At 38.6% G+C, this 15,499-nt stretch overlaps 1 protein-coding gene across 5 annotated transcripts in view; it reads left to right on the top strand.

The window, feature by feature from the left end:
- Positions 1-15,499, top strand: part of Gria2 (glutamate receptor, ionotropic, AMPA 2) — a 138,476-nt gene that overhangs the window by 102,329 nt on the left and 20,648 nt on the right. For all 5 annotated transcript variants that reach the window (XR_001237063.1, XM_005400942.2, XM_005400941.2 and 2 more), the window contains exons 7-12: positions 5,579-5,746; positions 5,999-6,103; positions 6,738-6,848; positions 8,358-8,564; positions 9,060-9,430; positions 13,775-13,973. Coding sequence is in view for 4 of the 5 variants with exons in the window: in XM_005400942.2 (XP_005400999.1) it covers positions 5,579-5,746; positions 5,999-6,103; positions 6,738-6,848; positions 8,358-8,564; positions 9,060-9,430; positions 13,775-13,973 (1,161 nt within the window). In the remaining variant the exon portion in view is untranslated. The remainder of the gene's footprint in view (positions 1-5,578; positions 5,747-5,998; positions 6,104-6,737; positions 6,849-8,357; positions 8,565-9,059; positions 9,431-13,774; positions 13,974-15,499) is intronic.

Genomic DNA, 15,499 nt, shown 5'->3' with positions numbered 1-15,499 from the left:
AGCTCGGATTTCACCCTCGGAAAATGTCTGTGGGCTTCTGTTCTCATCAAGGATATGGAGTTTTATGAAGATTTTAGAAGATATTATTCTTCTCTGCAGTGAAGTTTCAAAGGGCACATGTTCAAAACACTTTACAGTAAATTAAAGATGACCTTATCAGAGACAGCCCTTTTCCAGAGGGCAGACTGCAGCTGAATTTAAAATTAAGACAAGTGAATAATTTTAAATTGATAAGGTATTTTCACCTACTCTCCTTTCCCCTGCAGATTTTTTTCTTTGATTTTTGCATATTGTTAGGAATCTTTAAAAAATACTTTCTAAGTTTTTCATGCAGATTAACTTATTTTTTCTGAAGCTTGTCATCTCTGACCCTGTCAACAATTATTTTGTAAAATGAAGAAACAGAATTATATTGTGTGAGATCTGCCAGGAGGATAACGTAGTATATAATAATTTTATTTAAATAATTTATGCTACTTTAGAAATAACTGTGTGAAGTTTACCAGGCCATAAAACTTTTGACATCCTAAAGCGTATTTCAGAAAACATTATTTTTATGGAAAGTAAGTTGGGTCCAGAAAGTATTTTAAATAGTAGTTAGTCTAGGGCTGCTGATTAAACAGTGAAATTGGAATTATTACTCTGAGCTTCTTTGAGAGCTTATAATATACCAATGCAAGGATCATTTCCTGTCTCATTGGATTACAGAACTGCTTTGTGTTGGGTAGAATAGTGGTTCTTGAAATACTGTGAAAACAAACTAGTTTTACATACATACCAAGATAGATAGTGTAAAAGAATAAAGGAGTAAAGCTACTGACCTTTAACTTTTGTTTTTCGCATATTTTGCAAATCACCAAGCTTCCCATCCCTTGTCTATGTATTTGTATCGTATTTCCCAAATAAAGTGACAACTCTCTCAAGGTGCCTGGGTGTGTTGGGTTTCCTGGAACTCAAGAATTCCTGCTCCAGACCTGTCCCCAGCGAACCAGAGGATGAGCACCATCCTGCACAGGACCACTGAGACCTGGCTTCGAACTTCACCTTTGTCACACAGTTCTGGGTCTCTGTGTGAAAGAAATCATTATCACTCAGAATCTTTATGTGTAAAAGTAGGAGTGAAAATTCCAGTGTGCAGCACAGGGCTTTTCAGGAGGACTTGCCCAGGTTGACTGCACTGAATGAACATGAATTCATCTTTTTCCCCCCATTTCCCAACACTGCAGTGACATAGAAATCATTGTTCTTGTCTTACTAGAAAGCTTGGACCCTAATGATTTGGTTATCTTGGAGAAGCAAATGGTAAAACATGAAGTTGAGTTTTGTTGCCTGATGCTACATATAGTACTGTCTAAACTACATGCAGCAAAATGTAAAATTTCAAACAAAATTTAGAAAGTGACTATTGATAGGAAATTTTTAACACTTTGCATTATCTTAATGTCAATATTTTAAAACTTTTTTCCTCTTTGATCATGATGTGAACGGCATAGTTAAAGATGCTGTCATTATGATAATCCATAAAATTTTACATTGAAGTCTGTTGATCCTTTTATATTCAAAAGTTGAGATGGAGACAGAACTTTCTGTACCTCCCCTTCCTTTTTATGATGGAAATTTTGGTAGCAGTCATATCGAATGGCTTATGTGATGATTATTGGAAACAAAAAGCATATTTAAAAGGCATGTTCATTTTGTTTTTGAGAAAATAATTCTCAATAAACATACATTTAAAATGGAGCAAAAAGTACATTTGGAAAATGGACCATGAAGACAATATGATTGTGGAATAGCATTGTAAAGCATCATGATACCCCGCTGAGATATAAATTTGTAGCTCAGTGGAGGGATTTCACAGAACATAAACATCAGGGCAGAGACAGAGCATTTGTTTTCACAGAAGAAGATAGTTACATTGCCGTCATGCTCCCTTCAAGTTAATTTACGTCTGCGCTAGTGAATGGCGGAATAAGAAGGAAATATTTAAGTATTCAATCAAAAATGTGCACATACTTGTTTAGGAAAATAAATGAGACACATAAGCAGAACATAAACCAGAATGAACTCTGGATACACAAGCAGTTGATTTGCTCTCAGCCAAGAACTACGTTTCTGTGATTGTAACTTTTAATTTAAAATGATAATAAGCTGAAGACTTGATTGGATTTGAGCACTTGAACTAAGTTGCAAGGATTTTTCTTCCTGGTGTGCACATGCTTGGAGTCGCAGTGCTAATATCCTGCGCAGATCTAAGTGCATGGAGTTCATTTGAGCTAATCTTATTTTTTCATATGTAATTTACCAATATTTATAGACCTCTAAAACATTTGGTAGATAGTTTTATAGATTTTTCCTAGGAATGTGAGCAAGTTGATTTAGTGAAGATTTTTGACTTTCTGCTACCATCATAACTTTTAACACTAATTGCAGTGTCTCTCAGCATCCAGTTTATTCAATTTAGGTTCCATTTGCTATTCAGAGATCTAGACATGTTTTTAAGAGTTAAGTTGGCAATGAACTGAATGCTACATAAAAGGACTAATCGATGACTTTTTTCCCTCTAGGATAAGAGAAACAGAGTAGTGTAAGTTGTCTAAATGGATCTGGAGCATGCTGTCTTTTGCCTATTTTCTTGCATGTAGTGTTCAAAAGTAAAAGTTACAGGTTTTGCAAAACAGCAGTGGGGCATTGGTTTCTTGTTTTTGATCTATTTGGTTTGAGGTGTCTAGGATCCTTATTGCAACCATTTGGGAGAAGAAATCAAGAGATGTCGAGATGTATATTCAGGAAATGTCGAGAGATTCCTCAGAAAACTGAGGGGGAAGACAGATTCCCATGTGGGTCTACAGTGATACTACAGCACAAGAGAAGAAATTTTAATCAGTAGGATTGGAGGAGAACTTCTAGAAAGAAAATGTACAGATGGGGCTGAGGAGTAGCTCTGTGATAGGGTACGAGACTAGCATGTGCCAGGCCCTGGGTCCAATTCCAGCAACCCTCAACCCCCAAGAAAACTCAGAAAATGGACAGATAGATACAAGTATCCTATTAGAGTGCCAGCACTCAATTATAGTGTGCATAACCTTAAACTCATTTCGTCATTTGCACCTTTCTCATTTTGTCCCATCAGAATTACCCAATTATATGATAAAATGAAAACAATTAAAAAAAATGACTCAACTAAACTAACCCATGTAAAGATTGCTAAGAATCTCACCTTATCATTTCTGCATAAAAAGGGAAACGTGTACAATTTCAGGCTGCGTGGAGGAGATAGATCCCTCCACATAACTATCTGCTTACACAGTGCAGTATCTTCCCTATTGAAAGAAGTCAGGCATCAGTTCACATGGAATCATCTTACAATGTTACAATATATTACAATGCTCCGTTTATGAATCTTATTTTTTCTGGCTTGGGAGTGCATGTGAGTGTCATTAAGGGTAGGATCCCTAGCAGGATCTCAGATCTCTGTCCCTCTGTCCCTCCTTCTTTCCTTCCTTTTTATTAAGTCTCTTTAGTGTGCTCATCCCTCCTCTTGGCTGTGACAATCCAGTGGTAGCAGAGAAGCTCAGTACTTTCCTGGAGTGAATATTCCTTACTGGGGAGGAGGGATACAGAGACCACAACATGCCCACATGATGCTCAGACACCGGGAGAGCCTGTGGGGAAACAAACCAGGTCCTTTGGAGGCAGCAGAGGTGGGGAGGCTGAGCAGCTGAGGCAGCACCAAGGGAGGAAGGTCGCAGTCAGGAATGGCATCCGAAGCCCTGGGTCAGAGAACACATGAAGAGAACCAGCAGGGTGGATGGGGAGGGGTGCATGTGGAAAGTTCCTCTCAAAGAATTTTCCTGGGAAGGAAACAGAAAAATGGGGTGGAAGTTCACAGGACATGTGGCCGTGTGGTTAAGAACTGGTCTCCCTCTCTCTCTTCCATTTCTTCATGGGTGGGAGGAGATAGGAACACAGCAGGGGTGCTGACGCAGATAATCAGGAGTGAGAGAAGACGCTGAGGAGGGGTTTGGAGGAGTGAGTGTGGAAATTCTGTCTGTATCTTTAAGGAAGTTGGGGGTGAGATCAGTGCGGGCCCTAGGGAGCAGCTCCTGAGGGATGGTGGGTCCCTCAGCCACCACCCCAAGGCAGAGACAGGACAGGAATCCTAGATGGAAAGATATCAAGTTTGGGTTGGCAACTTCTTGACCTCTGTGATATGTAAAGAAGATCATCAGCAGGAGTTCAAGACAGAGAAGTGTGTAGAGGTAAGGACACCTAGGAAAGAGTTTGAGAGATATAAAGCAGTCATTTGTGAGAGTGGGAGAACTGCCTTACCACCAAGGAACGGAGCATTGCTTGAGAACCCTGAGTGCTATTTTGGAATTATAGCTCAGAATTTGGAGTGTCTCAAAATCAGTGATGGCGTGACTCTTTCTGCAGTTTACCTTCAGATTGAAAACTACTCATTGGCAAAGATTCAGTCAAGCTTTAAGGTCAGACAGTAATTGATTGTTAATGACAGTAGCGTTATACGATTGACAGATGGTAGCAGGTGCACATGTGCATGCTAACACCTGCGCGAGGGCTGTCAATGCCTGGTACACGTGCAGCAGCTTCCTTTGTTTCACTTCCTGGACTCTTTCTGCCGGGCCCCGCACTCTGCACACCACAGGGTTGGGATCACTGTTACCTTAGACTGTTAAAAACAGAGTAAAACTACGGAGTTTGAGTTATGTGTGATTACCTGGATCAGCCAAGGGGATTCTGGTGTATGTGAACATCACCAGGGTGAGTTAAACACTAAGAGCTCTGAAACCCATCTGTACTCTTTCACATAGCACAGGACTCTCTTATTAGACAGTGAAGGATACTTATTTGTTAATTTGATAATTTTGTAAATCACCAAAACTGGTCATAAAGTGTGAAAAACTATTTAAGGAAAAAAGTACCTACATAATTATGAAAAGAAAGATCTCGCCTTAAGTAGCTGAGATATTACCGTAATACAAAAGGCATATATATAATCTTATCTGCTCCGAAGGCTGAGACAGGAGGATCATGAGGTCAAGGTCAGCCTGGTCAACTTATAAGACCCTGTCTCAAAATAACAATGGCTGGTCAGAAAACAGTGGCTGGGGATGTGGCTCAGTGGTAGAGTTTTTGGCTAGCATGTGCAGGAAGCCAAGTTCAGTCATCATTGTTGCAAACAAGCATACAAAATCTTTTAAGAGTCAAGAACACATTCCAAGCTGGGTATGGTGGTGCACAACTTTAATCCTCGCAGCACTTGAGACGCCAAGGCAGGAGAATCGCAGTGAGTTTGAGGCTGATATGGGCTACACAGTGAATTCCAGGCTAGCCTGAACTACATATAGTGATCCTGTCTCAAAATATAAAATTTTTAAAAGTGCATTTCATTGTCCCATCGTTCCCTACTACTTCCTGTGGTTTCTCGGGTTTCCAGATATACCACCGTGTTTGAATCCCCGGCATTGCATGGTAAGCAATTGCAGTATGGACTTCCGGTGTACAGCACATTTCCGGGTTTTCTGCCATTCTTATGAAGGGTGTGTGTCCTTTGCAGTACACTTCCGCCCTCACCTATGATGCCGTCCAAGTGATGACTGAGGCGTTCCGCAACCTACGGAAGCAGAGGATCGAAATCTCCCGGAGAGGGAACGCAGGAGACTGTCTGGCCAACCCTGCAGTGCCCTGGGGGCAAGGTGTAGAAATAGAAAGAGCCCTAAAACAGGTCAGTCCCTCAAAGGGGCGTTAAGGTGACAGCATGGCCATTGGTGTTTGTTCTCCCCAAATTAGTCATCCTCATTTATTCCTTGTGTTTAATATAGAGGCAGATTCCCCACCTAGGTGTAGATGCGTTGAAGATTAAAATAGACATTGGCAGTGTAATTTTCTTTGCTTGAGCTCTGCAAGAGGAATCTGTAAAGTTTGTACCTTTCATTGAAGTAGTTTGTGATCTTCTCCTTTTCCATCTCCTCAACAGGTTCAAGTCGAAGGTCTCTCAGGAAATATAAAGTTTGACCAGAATGGGAAAAGGATAAACTACACAATTAACATCATGGAGCTCAAAACTAATGGGCCCCGGAAGGTAAATCTTTAGAGATTTAGATGTCTTTGTTCAGAGGTGAGTGAGCATGTTTCCAAAGAATCCAGGAAAGAACGTTCGCAAAGATAGAGTTGAATGACTTCTAAAAATTATATGCTTGAAATAATTGTTTTCTGAACCAAATCTATCTCTTCCTGGTAAGTAACATTTAAATGTAATCTTAAATACTTGCTCTCAGTACAACCGCTATACTTTTTGAACACTGTAGTAGAAAAAGACTTACTTAAGAAGAAAAAGAACTATTACTGGTACTAGCTAGTAGACATTTAGCTGGTACAAATATGAGTATAATTGGTCATTCAACAACTTTCCTTTAACTATCAAGGTTGAAATGTCGCTGTTCAGAATTTGTTTTATGTTTCTATGGGGTCACTCTCAGAGAAATTGCTCACAGAGATTATGAAAGGTGGATACCAAGAGGAGAGCAATTCGGAAGAACCGATTTTATTTGGTTTGTATTGTGTTTTTAGATCCACATACATGAGACACGTTTTTTGTTCAGAAGCTCTGTTAAGATCCTTGTGATTTTAGACTCTGGTGTGGCTTTGAAAACAGTTAAGGGTGCTGCTACTGGAAAGGGCTCTGTGCATGTGTCATGTGCTGTGGCCTCTTTCAGATTGGCTACTGGAGCGAAGTGGACAAGATGGTCGTGACCCTGACTGAGCTGCCTTCAGGAAACGACACCTCTGGGCTTGAGAACAAAACTGTTGTTGTCACCACAATTCTGGTAATTAGTCACATTTGCTTTTGTTGCACTGCTTTCCTTCTTATGAAAACTCCCCTCCAAGGACAGTCACTGTTTCTCTTTTATGGTAATAATTAATATAAAGACAATTTCCAGCATCATAACCATTTGTAGCACATTTGCTGAAAGAATTCTGCAAGCTCTAGCTGGAATATTCCAGATTTCACTTGGACGGATTTTAACCTGCAAGACTAAATTCTAGCATGACAGATAATTCAGACCCTATGGTCCACAGGTGAGAAAAGTTGTAAAGAAGGTTCCTCACCCTTCTCCAGGTTCTTTGTCTTTCTTGTCCCACCCAACTCTGGATGAACTCTTTACATTTGAAATCTTTACATTTGTTAGATAGCTTAGTAATATTATCAACTCCTCCTTCATAAAAATGATAGATTCCTTGGAGAAAAGGGTGATCTCCCTTCTTCTGACCCTTAGTCTGAACACAGATACCCAGGACAAAATAAATGCACATCAGATGCATGAAGCAAAATTAAGCTGGCTGTTAATTTCTAAAGTTTGCTTCCATTGGAGATGTCAGTCACACCTGTAAGGTGTGATAGCTGTGAAATGGAGACAGCAGAGTTCATTACAGAATAGGATATTTGGACAAAACTATTGTGTTTCGTTTTACTTTAGCAATAGGGCAGTAGCTTTGTGGAATTCATTATTCTAATAATGTACAAGTATCGATGGGCTATTAAGAGATTTGGATTAATGACATTGGTACTAGGCACTGGGAAATCTCTTAATAAGTTCAAGTTAGACATTTGAGGATTCTTTCCCTCGTCATGTTGCTGGTGTCACTGAATGGGTCTAGCTCAGGGAGACCTCAGATGTCCTTGGAGCCACTTCCTGATGGCAAATATTCTACTGTCCTGAGTTAGTTTCTTCTTGCCTCCTCTGTCTCCTGTTCATAGCAAAGGGCTTCTTTGCAGCTGCCCTTGTAGCAGCCTCTAGAATATCGTTCATCTCACAGACCAAGTGAGTCCTGAGGCCGGCGGGGGTGAAATTAGTCATCTCTGTGGTGAGTGTCCTCCTGGTCTGTGTGTCACAGGCTGTGAACGTGATTCCACGTGGAATTTATCCTGGGATCTCAGTGGTGCAGGGCTGTTGGGCTGTTGGTTATTGGGGTCAGTGTGACTTAACCTCCAGTAAGAGTATGAAAGATCTAGAGTAGAATAAATTCGATGTGGAGCGGCATTCTTCCAAAGTCCTAGGAATTACACACACACACACACTAAGCAGATGTACTAACAGGCTGGGATATTATATTCTGGAATGGCCAGGTACAAGGCATTTAACAAAGTATAAGGACAGGAGGACCGTTGTTTCAGAAGCATCCTGCTTCCTTTGTTCCCTCTCATGTTGACCACCATGTCTTCTCTGCCTCGTATTTGGCTCACAGGTGATTCCTGAACCCAGAGGTTCGATTCAGTGAAAGTGCATGATTCATTGGGCTGTTGTGATCTGCTGAAGCACTGTCTTTCTGTACAGGAATCCCCGTATGTTATGATGAAGAAGAACCACGAAATGCTTGAAGGCAATGAGCGCTATGAGGGTTACTGTGTAGACCTGGCCGCCGAAATCGCTAAACACTGTGGGTTCAAGTACAAGTTGACCATTGTCGGGGATGGCAAGTATGGGGCCAGGGATGCAGACACGAAAATTTGGAATGGGATGGTTGGAGAACTTGTGTATGGGGTAAGTACAGCTCGCCTCATGGATGCAGTCTTTCAGTTTGAACCATTATAGACAGAATGGTCACCCTTTCCTTCAGATATCCATGCCTGAGATTGTTCATGTCCCACACTGCTCCAGAAATACTGTCTTTATTATCTTGTGGACATTTGAAAGATTGAGGTGGAAGCCAGAAGTAAACATGCTGATAATTGAGGCAGGGGTGTCATCTGTCTTGAAAGCGTATGGGATAGATAGATATATCAAAGGTGGCCAGGCAGAGATGCATTAGAGATGTGTCATTAGAGTTAAGACAGGTGGATATACTGTTTACTTGTTAAAAATGGAAGATATTTGGGAAAGTAAATTTCTTTTCTTTATCCTTTACTGTCCTCCATGAGGGGCATAAATATTGTCACGCCTGATTTCCTCCCTTTCCCCTTTCATCCCATGATGTAACTGTGACTCCTTTCTGCCCGTGACTCTGGGGATTGTTACTTTCCTTTGTTTCCCTTACAGAAAGCGGATATTGCAATTGCTCCCCTAACTATCACCCTCGTGAGAGAGGAAGTGATTGACTTCTCCAAGCCCTTCATGAGCCTCGGGATATCTATCATGATCAAGAAGCCCCAGAAATCCAAACCAGGGGTGTTTTCCTTTCTTGACCCTTTAGCCTATGAGATCTGGATGTGCATTGTCTTTGCCTACATCGGGGTCAGTGTCGTTTTATTCCTGGTCAGCAGATTTAGCCCCTACGAGTGGCACACTGAGGAGTTCGAAGACGGAAGAGAAACACAGAGTAGTGAATCCACCAATGAATTTGGGATCTTTAATAGTCTCTGGTTTTCCTTGGGTGCCTTTATGCAGCAAGGATGCGATATTTCGCCAAGGTTGGTCACTCACCTGCTGTGACTTTGTGCATTTTAGGTCTCGAGTGGATATCCCTGGTGTTTATGAATTCACTCCAAAGACGTTACCAGCTGCCGACTGCTTGTCCAAGCAATTTAAGGCTGTTAAAGGACAAACTTATGTTCGGCGTAAGCCTGTGGAGTACTTGAGCAGTGTTCTTCGAATACTGGTCATGTATTTCCCGGGTGAAATTGTACACACCATGGAGAGGCTATAAAATGCATAAGGTTCCTATCATTCCATGCCTTCTTGGAGAGGTACCGTGTTTTTGCTGCATATTCTCATTTTACAGTCATCTGTGTGCTGATCCACAGACCTGTATATGGGAAAATGGGCAACATCATTTACTAATTACACCATCAACAACTGGTTAAACAAAGCTCCATTCACACACATCTCATCTCTTTTATTTTCCTAACATTAGCTCATGGAAATAGTATAAGAGAGGCATTATATATCTTTTTCCAAGGTTAGATTGCAGGATTAGAAGGCTAACATATTTTCCAAGTATGCAGAAATATAAAAAATGGTTAAAGATTCATTACCGAAGGCTGTGCTCTATAGAATAGTAATGTACATGCATGAGGGAATAAATTTGAATACCTTTATTCTCATTAGGATATGTTAATGCCTGTGCCAAAATGCCTTAGTAAGTAAATCTATTGATTTTATTTATCTTATATAAAGGAATGAGGATATAACCACATGTGACTCTTAAGAGAAATAAACCATACTTTCTCCAGTGTTATAACTGACATGTAAAGCCAAAATGGTTATAGACACATGGTTACTGACACATTTCAGTTAGGGATGTCACTAATGAAGGGGAGGCCTTTACAACTTAGCTCCTTAAATTCTTCGTTTTTGAACACTTTTTAAGATTATGAGTGGTTAATCTCAAAAACCTACATGAGAAGCTAAACTGTTTGTATTTTCACAACCTTTTTAGTCCATTCCACTGAATGGGGACAATATGTAGGCAGAAATTTTCAATGGCATACTTCTCTAATAGTATGTAGTTGTGGTAGCAGTGAGCTTTTACAATCACATTTTTATTAATAATGTAGATCTTTTAAAAAGTCTTAGTTCCATCAAGCTTTTTGTGGCTTCTCTGTGGGACCACCTTGAATGAAGAATGTACTATACCAGTGACATCAGGGAACATGCGTCTGTGTGAGGGACCATATCGATAAACATATATATTACCTCTGACAAAATACAGGGAATTTTTAGTGTCATTTCTATATTTAGTTTATCTAAATTCAGTAAACAAAGAAAATTTCTAATAACACAAGGGAGAAAGCTAATCATATTGAGATCTCAGAGGATATTCTGGTCAGGAAAACTCTGAAGAAATTGCTTGCCTGAGGTTCCAAGGTCTCTGGTGTGCGTGGCCTGGTTCTGAGATGTGAAGCAGTTATCCCGAGCCACAGGACCTTTTCGTCTTTTATCCACCCCCACACCATGCTTCCTGGTGCTGCCGGTGCTGGTTGGGTTCCCATGTTTATTGAGGAGAGGGAACCTATTTGCTGGAGCACAGATAAATTTAATAATGTCCCAGCGTCCACTATGACATATAGACATTTCTTCAGTTTCATCAAACCTGCTTCTAGATAGGTTTTGTGTGTGTGTGTCTGGGTGGGCCTAGGTACTTCATCTCTTTTGTGAGTCATGCCTCATTACAGTTTTTCATGCATAACTTTTATTTCTTAATAAGATAAATAGGTTTTAGAGAGCATATTCTGGCTTGTTAGTCACATTTTTATTAGATTACAAATATGTAACATTCATTCATTTAAAAAATTTAAAACATACTTATCTTTTCCTTTATGTCTATATGCATTTAAAAACTGAAACTGCTACGTATTATTGACAAATTTCATGACTTTTTAAACAAACCGAGTATTATGTTTTAGAATACAATGATGGCTACTCTGTATCAGAAGAGTTAAGTAGTTTTTTTGAGAAAAAATTTGAAATACACAGATCACTTGAGAAATGCTCTTTAAATATTTTCAAAGTATATCTCCTCCTTTGATAAATGATATGAGACTGTGTTATTAATGTTAGTGACACATATTTAAATTTACATCTAAAATAATTTATTGGACACACTGACATCATTTTTCTGAAATTAAATTTAGAATATCTTCACTATAAGCTATAGTTTTATAAAAAAAATCCTAGAACCACAGAAATTGTAAGAGCAGTATGCCATAGATTATTTTTATTCTGCTGCTTGCCTTGATACGTCCAAATCTCTGAAAGATTTAAATACATATAAAAAGATAGCATTTAAAATACTTAATAAAGGTTAAAAATGAAAGATAGTATTATGTATTTCTTTTCTTAGTGCACATGATAAGTCTTTTTTACTGGACAACTTGTGTATGTCTATCTCCATAAGTTTAATTGAATTTGCTCCTCTGTGTAATATTTCCCAAGAACTCTTTGAGAAACATCAATGTTTTAAAGAATTTAAAAGTAAATAATGAACTGGTTAAGCATTTTTCACTTCTGAGTGAAAATTTATAAGCTCAATAAATTTTTGAGTTATCTCATACATTTTAAATTAACTGAAATATTTAATTCCGTTAAACCTGGTTTGCCCTCAGGAATTGATGACTATTGCTATTACTTTGTCTTTACTTTTACAACTGTAATGGAATAATTCATAAAAGTGATTTTTATATTTATTTTAAGTTCTGCAGTATATGGAGTCAAAAGTAATTAGCTGATAATCGAGTTTTGTTTTAAGGGATTTGCAGATTCAGATGCTGAATCTGATCTTTGAAAGATGGGGTACATATCATACAGTTATCACTCTGATTGTAAAGGAGTAGAGAGTGAACAGTTTAAGAGTGTCTAAGTCTACATAAGGGATTTTACAAATGTGCAGTGTATTTAATACTCTTCTCAGAAGAGAAGTAAAATGTAGTTCACCTTTCTCACATTATATTTGTTTCTTCCACTTTCCTGAAGACTTTGAGATAAAGTCTCTTAATTATATTCTTTTTTCCTTCATTGCTATTTCTCTCTGTTTTAAGTAACAGTTGATTTTTACCTTAAAACATCTTTCATTTTCAGTTAGCTTGCTTTTCTCCCTCTTTTTGTGAGTTAATGTTTATTACCCAAGCTTTCAACCTAGCACCTGTTTATCGCAGGGTATCTTAGTGTTAATTGTCAGGAACATTAGTTTAGGCCATACACTGCCAAAATTTGGTTATTTAAATTTTTACAAATATTACCTTTTTCCTCTAACAAGTCTAAACTTAGACATAGCAGTTTTATTAAAAACAAAGAAAACAGTCACTCTGTTGGACTATTATTAATACTCCAATACTTTAATTACATGAAAAAACCCATAAAATCTTTCATAACAACATGGTAGATGTCTTTCTGCATTTACATATCTGAGCTTCAAATTGTAAAATAAATTACAGATATAATAGTAGAGAAATAATCTTTTATGACAATATGGTAGATGTCTTTCTGCTTTTACAAATTGAACTTCAAAAACTCTATAAGCTTTTGAAAGCATTGTATGTAAGAACTCACAGCCACAGAAATGTTGTCATTTTTATATATTTAATTCTGGAATTTATACCTTGACAAATATCCAATTAGATTTTCATTTGAATTTTCTTTTATCTTAAGGAGGAGACACAAGGAATAGGATCATAGCAGTGTGTCTGACTTTTATTCATCAAGAATTGCATTTAGTGTCACACCTTTGCATGCAGTATCATTTTTTTCCATTTTTCCCTCCTACATTATATTAATAGCCATATCTGCGCCCACACAAAATCCTAATGAAATTTTCGCCTTTTTGAGCGCTTGGAACTTGCTGGTCGTGTATGAGCAAGGTTTCCTTAGCTTTTAGTGTTACACCTGTGGAGCATAGTCTTTTTCTTTAATATTTGATTTTGTTTATGTATATTGTTTCGAGTTTCGCTGGAGGTCTTAGATTATCTTATTTGTACTTAATGTCATTAGTGGATAAAGCAGTGTGAGTGTTGAATTAGTAATGTGTTCGTTTCCCAAAACCACATTTTGGGGTTTTCTGCCATAAACTACTTGAGCACATAACTATGAATGAGTCCCAGGCATCTGAATTTTGGCCTCTGGGTACGTCTTCGCATCAAGTCAGTCTGTACTCTTTGCTCCAAGTATTTAAGGGACTTTTTACCTCATGAACTAGTAGACATATGGAAAAGTATGAAATGAAATCCTTCCCTCTAAGTCAATATTTGCATATTGCTGCTAACTTGTTCTTTATTGTTCTATCATTTCACTTCACAAATCGATTTCATGCTTGTTATTAGATCCCTCTCTGGGCGCATTGTTGGAGGTGTGTGGTGGTTCTTTACCCTGATCATAATCTCCTCCTACACGGCTAACTTAGCTGCCTTCCTGACTGTAGAGAGGATGGTGTCTCCCATCGAAAGTGCCGAGGACCTCTCTAAGCAAACAGAAATTGCTTATGGAACATTAGACTCTGGCTCCACTAAAGAGTTTTTCAGGGTAAGAGATTCTGCTGTGTGGCCTCTCATTGTTTTCTGAAAATTTAATTTCTGTAAAATGCCTCCCTTAATGCTTACGCAAAAGTTTTATGTGAAAGTAATTTCGTTTCTTAATCTCTGTTCAGTTTTTGATGTTATATCTGTCTCTGAACTTTTCTTATACGTGTGCATAGCCATTTCTATGTATTTTCTGATTACTAACTCTTTAGAAATAGAAAAACGAAACTTTTTGTGAGGATATGTTAATTTTATAGGAACTAGTTGTGTATTTAGGAAAAGAAACTAAAGCTAAATTTAGCTTAAGCTAAATATAATTAAATTTATATTATTATTGATTTTTAAAAAAGGTTGTTCTATTTTATATAAATATGACTTCACCTATCTTACATAGTTTATAATTGAAATATCTACATTCAAATCAATTGTATTAATTCTGTGTGAAGAAGCAGATGTACCCCTCATGGGAATTCTGAATTTTCTTTTCAAATGCTGTAAGTAAAGCTAACAAAGATCTTCAACCTCCTAACTTTTAAAATATGTTACACAATTATTATATGTATATTTTATGTCAGTCAGTTTTTTCATTTAGTTTGTGGTCTTTTGTTTATAGGTCAGGAATAGAGACCTAATAATTTTCATTCATTTACTATTCTTTCTATGAAAGAACTCATTCTATCAAGATGTTTAAGTGCAGCAGGTTAACTTAGATCTTAAGCCTGTATATTTGGTATATAACTCTAACTCTAGCCCTAACCCTATGAGAATAACTCCTAAATATCTTTGAATGTAGCAAGTTTGAGAGTATCTTAACTTTTTCAGTCATAGGAAAGTATGTGTGAATCAGCAAAATTTCAGGATGTCATGGTGACAGTACCCGCATCTTTAGTAGGTGAGAAGAGAAAGGTGTTGCTGAGCCAGCCATATTGCCTCTCTTCTGGTTCAGAGCATGGATCTCACGGGGACCGTGGCTCCAGTGAGCACTTACAGGTTGCTCCTAGGGTTGTAGAGGTAGCTTTCCCTGCAGTTACAGAAGATCAGTGGGTATTTAGGCCAACTCCTTCATTTTATTGCCATAGCTTCTCAAAGTGGTGTCTTGTGCATTATCTCTTTGAACGTCACAGTATTTTTACTTGCTAGCCTGGGGCTGGGGTGTAGATATGGTGTGAGTGCTCCCCAGATGTGCACTGCTGGGAGCACAGGGCCCAGTGTGCAAACTGAGAGCTGCTGGAACCTTTGAGAGCTGGGGCTTACCTGGCCGAAGTGGGTGAGCCGTTGGTGGCCTTCGGTTCACAGGGGTAAACGTCATCCTCAGGGACCCTGGGGAGTTCTGGTGAGGGTAGATTTTTAGAAATTAAGCCTGTCTCTTGCTCTTGATTTCTTCTGCGTGTGGCCAGTGCCCTTCTTGCTTCTCCACTATATTGTGACCTAGCGCTGCCCAGATGCCAAGCCGATGATGATGCCCTGAAAAACTCTGACCTCAAGTAACCTCTTTCTAAAAATAAACCACTCAACTTCTGGGAATTTCCC

The sequence above is a fragment of the Chinchilla lanigera genome, unplaced genomic scaffold, assembly GCF_000276665.1.
Source record: "Chinchilla lanigera isolate Chin_1 unplaced genomic scaffold, ChiLan1.0 scaffold00070, whole genome shotgun sequence".
NCBI lineage: Eukaryota > Metazoa > Chordata > Mammalia > Rodentia > Chinchillidae > Chinchilla > Chinchilla lanigera.
The sequence above is the reverse complement of the archived record's forward strand: the minus strand, read 5'-3'. Positions and strand labels throughout refer to the sequence as shown.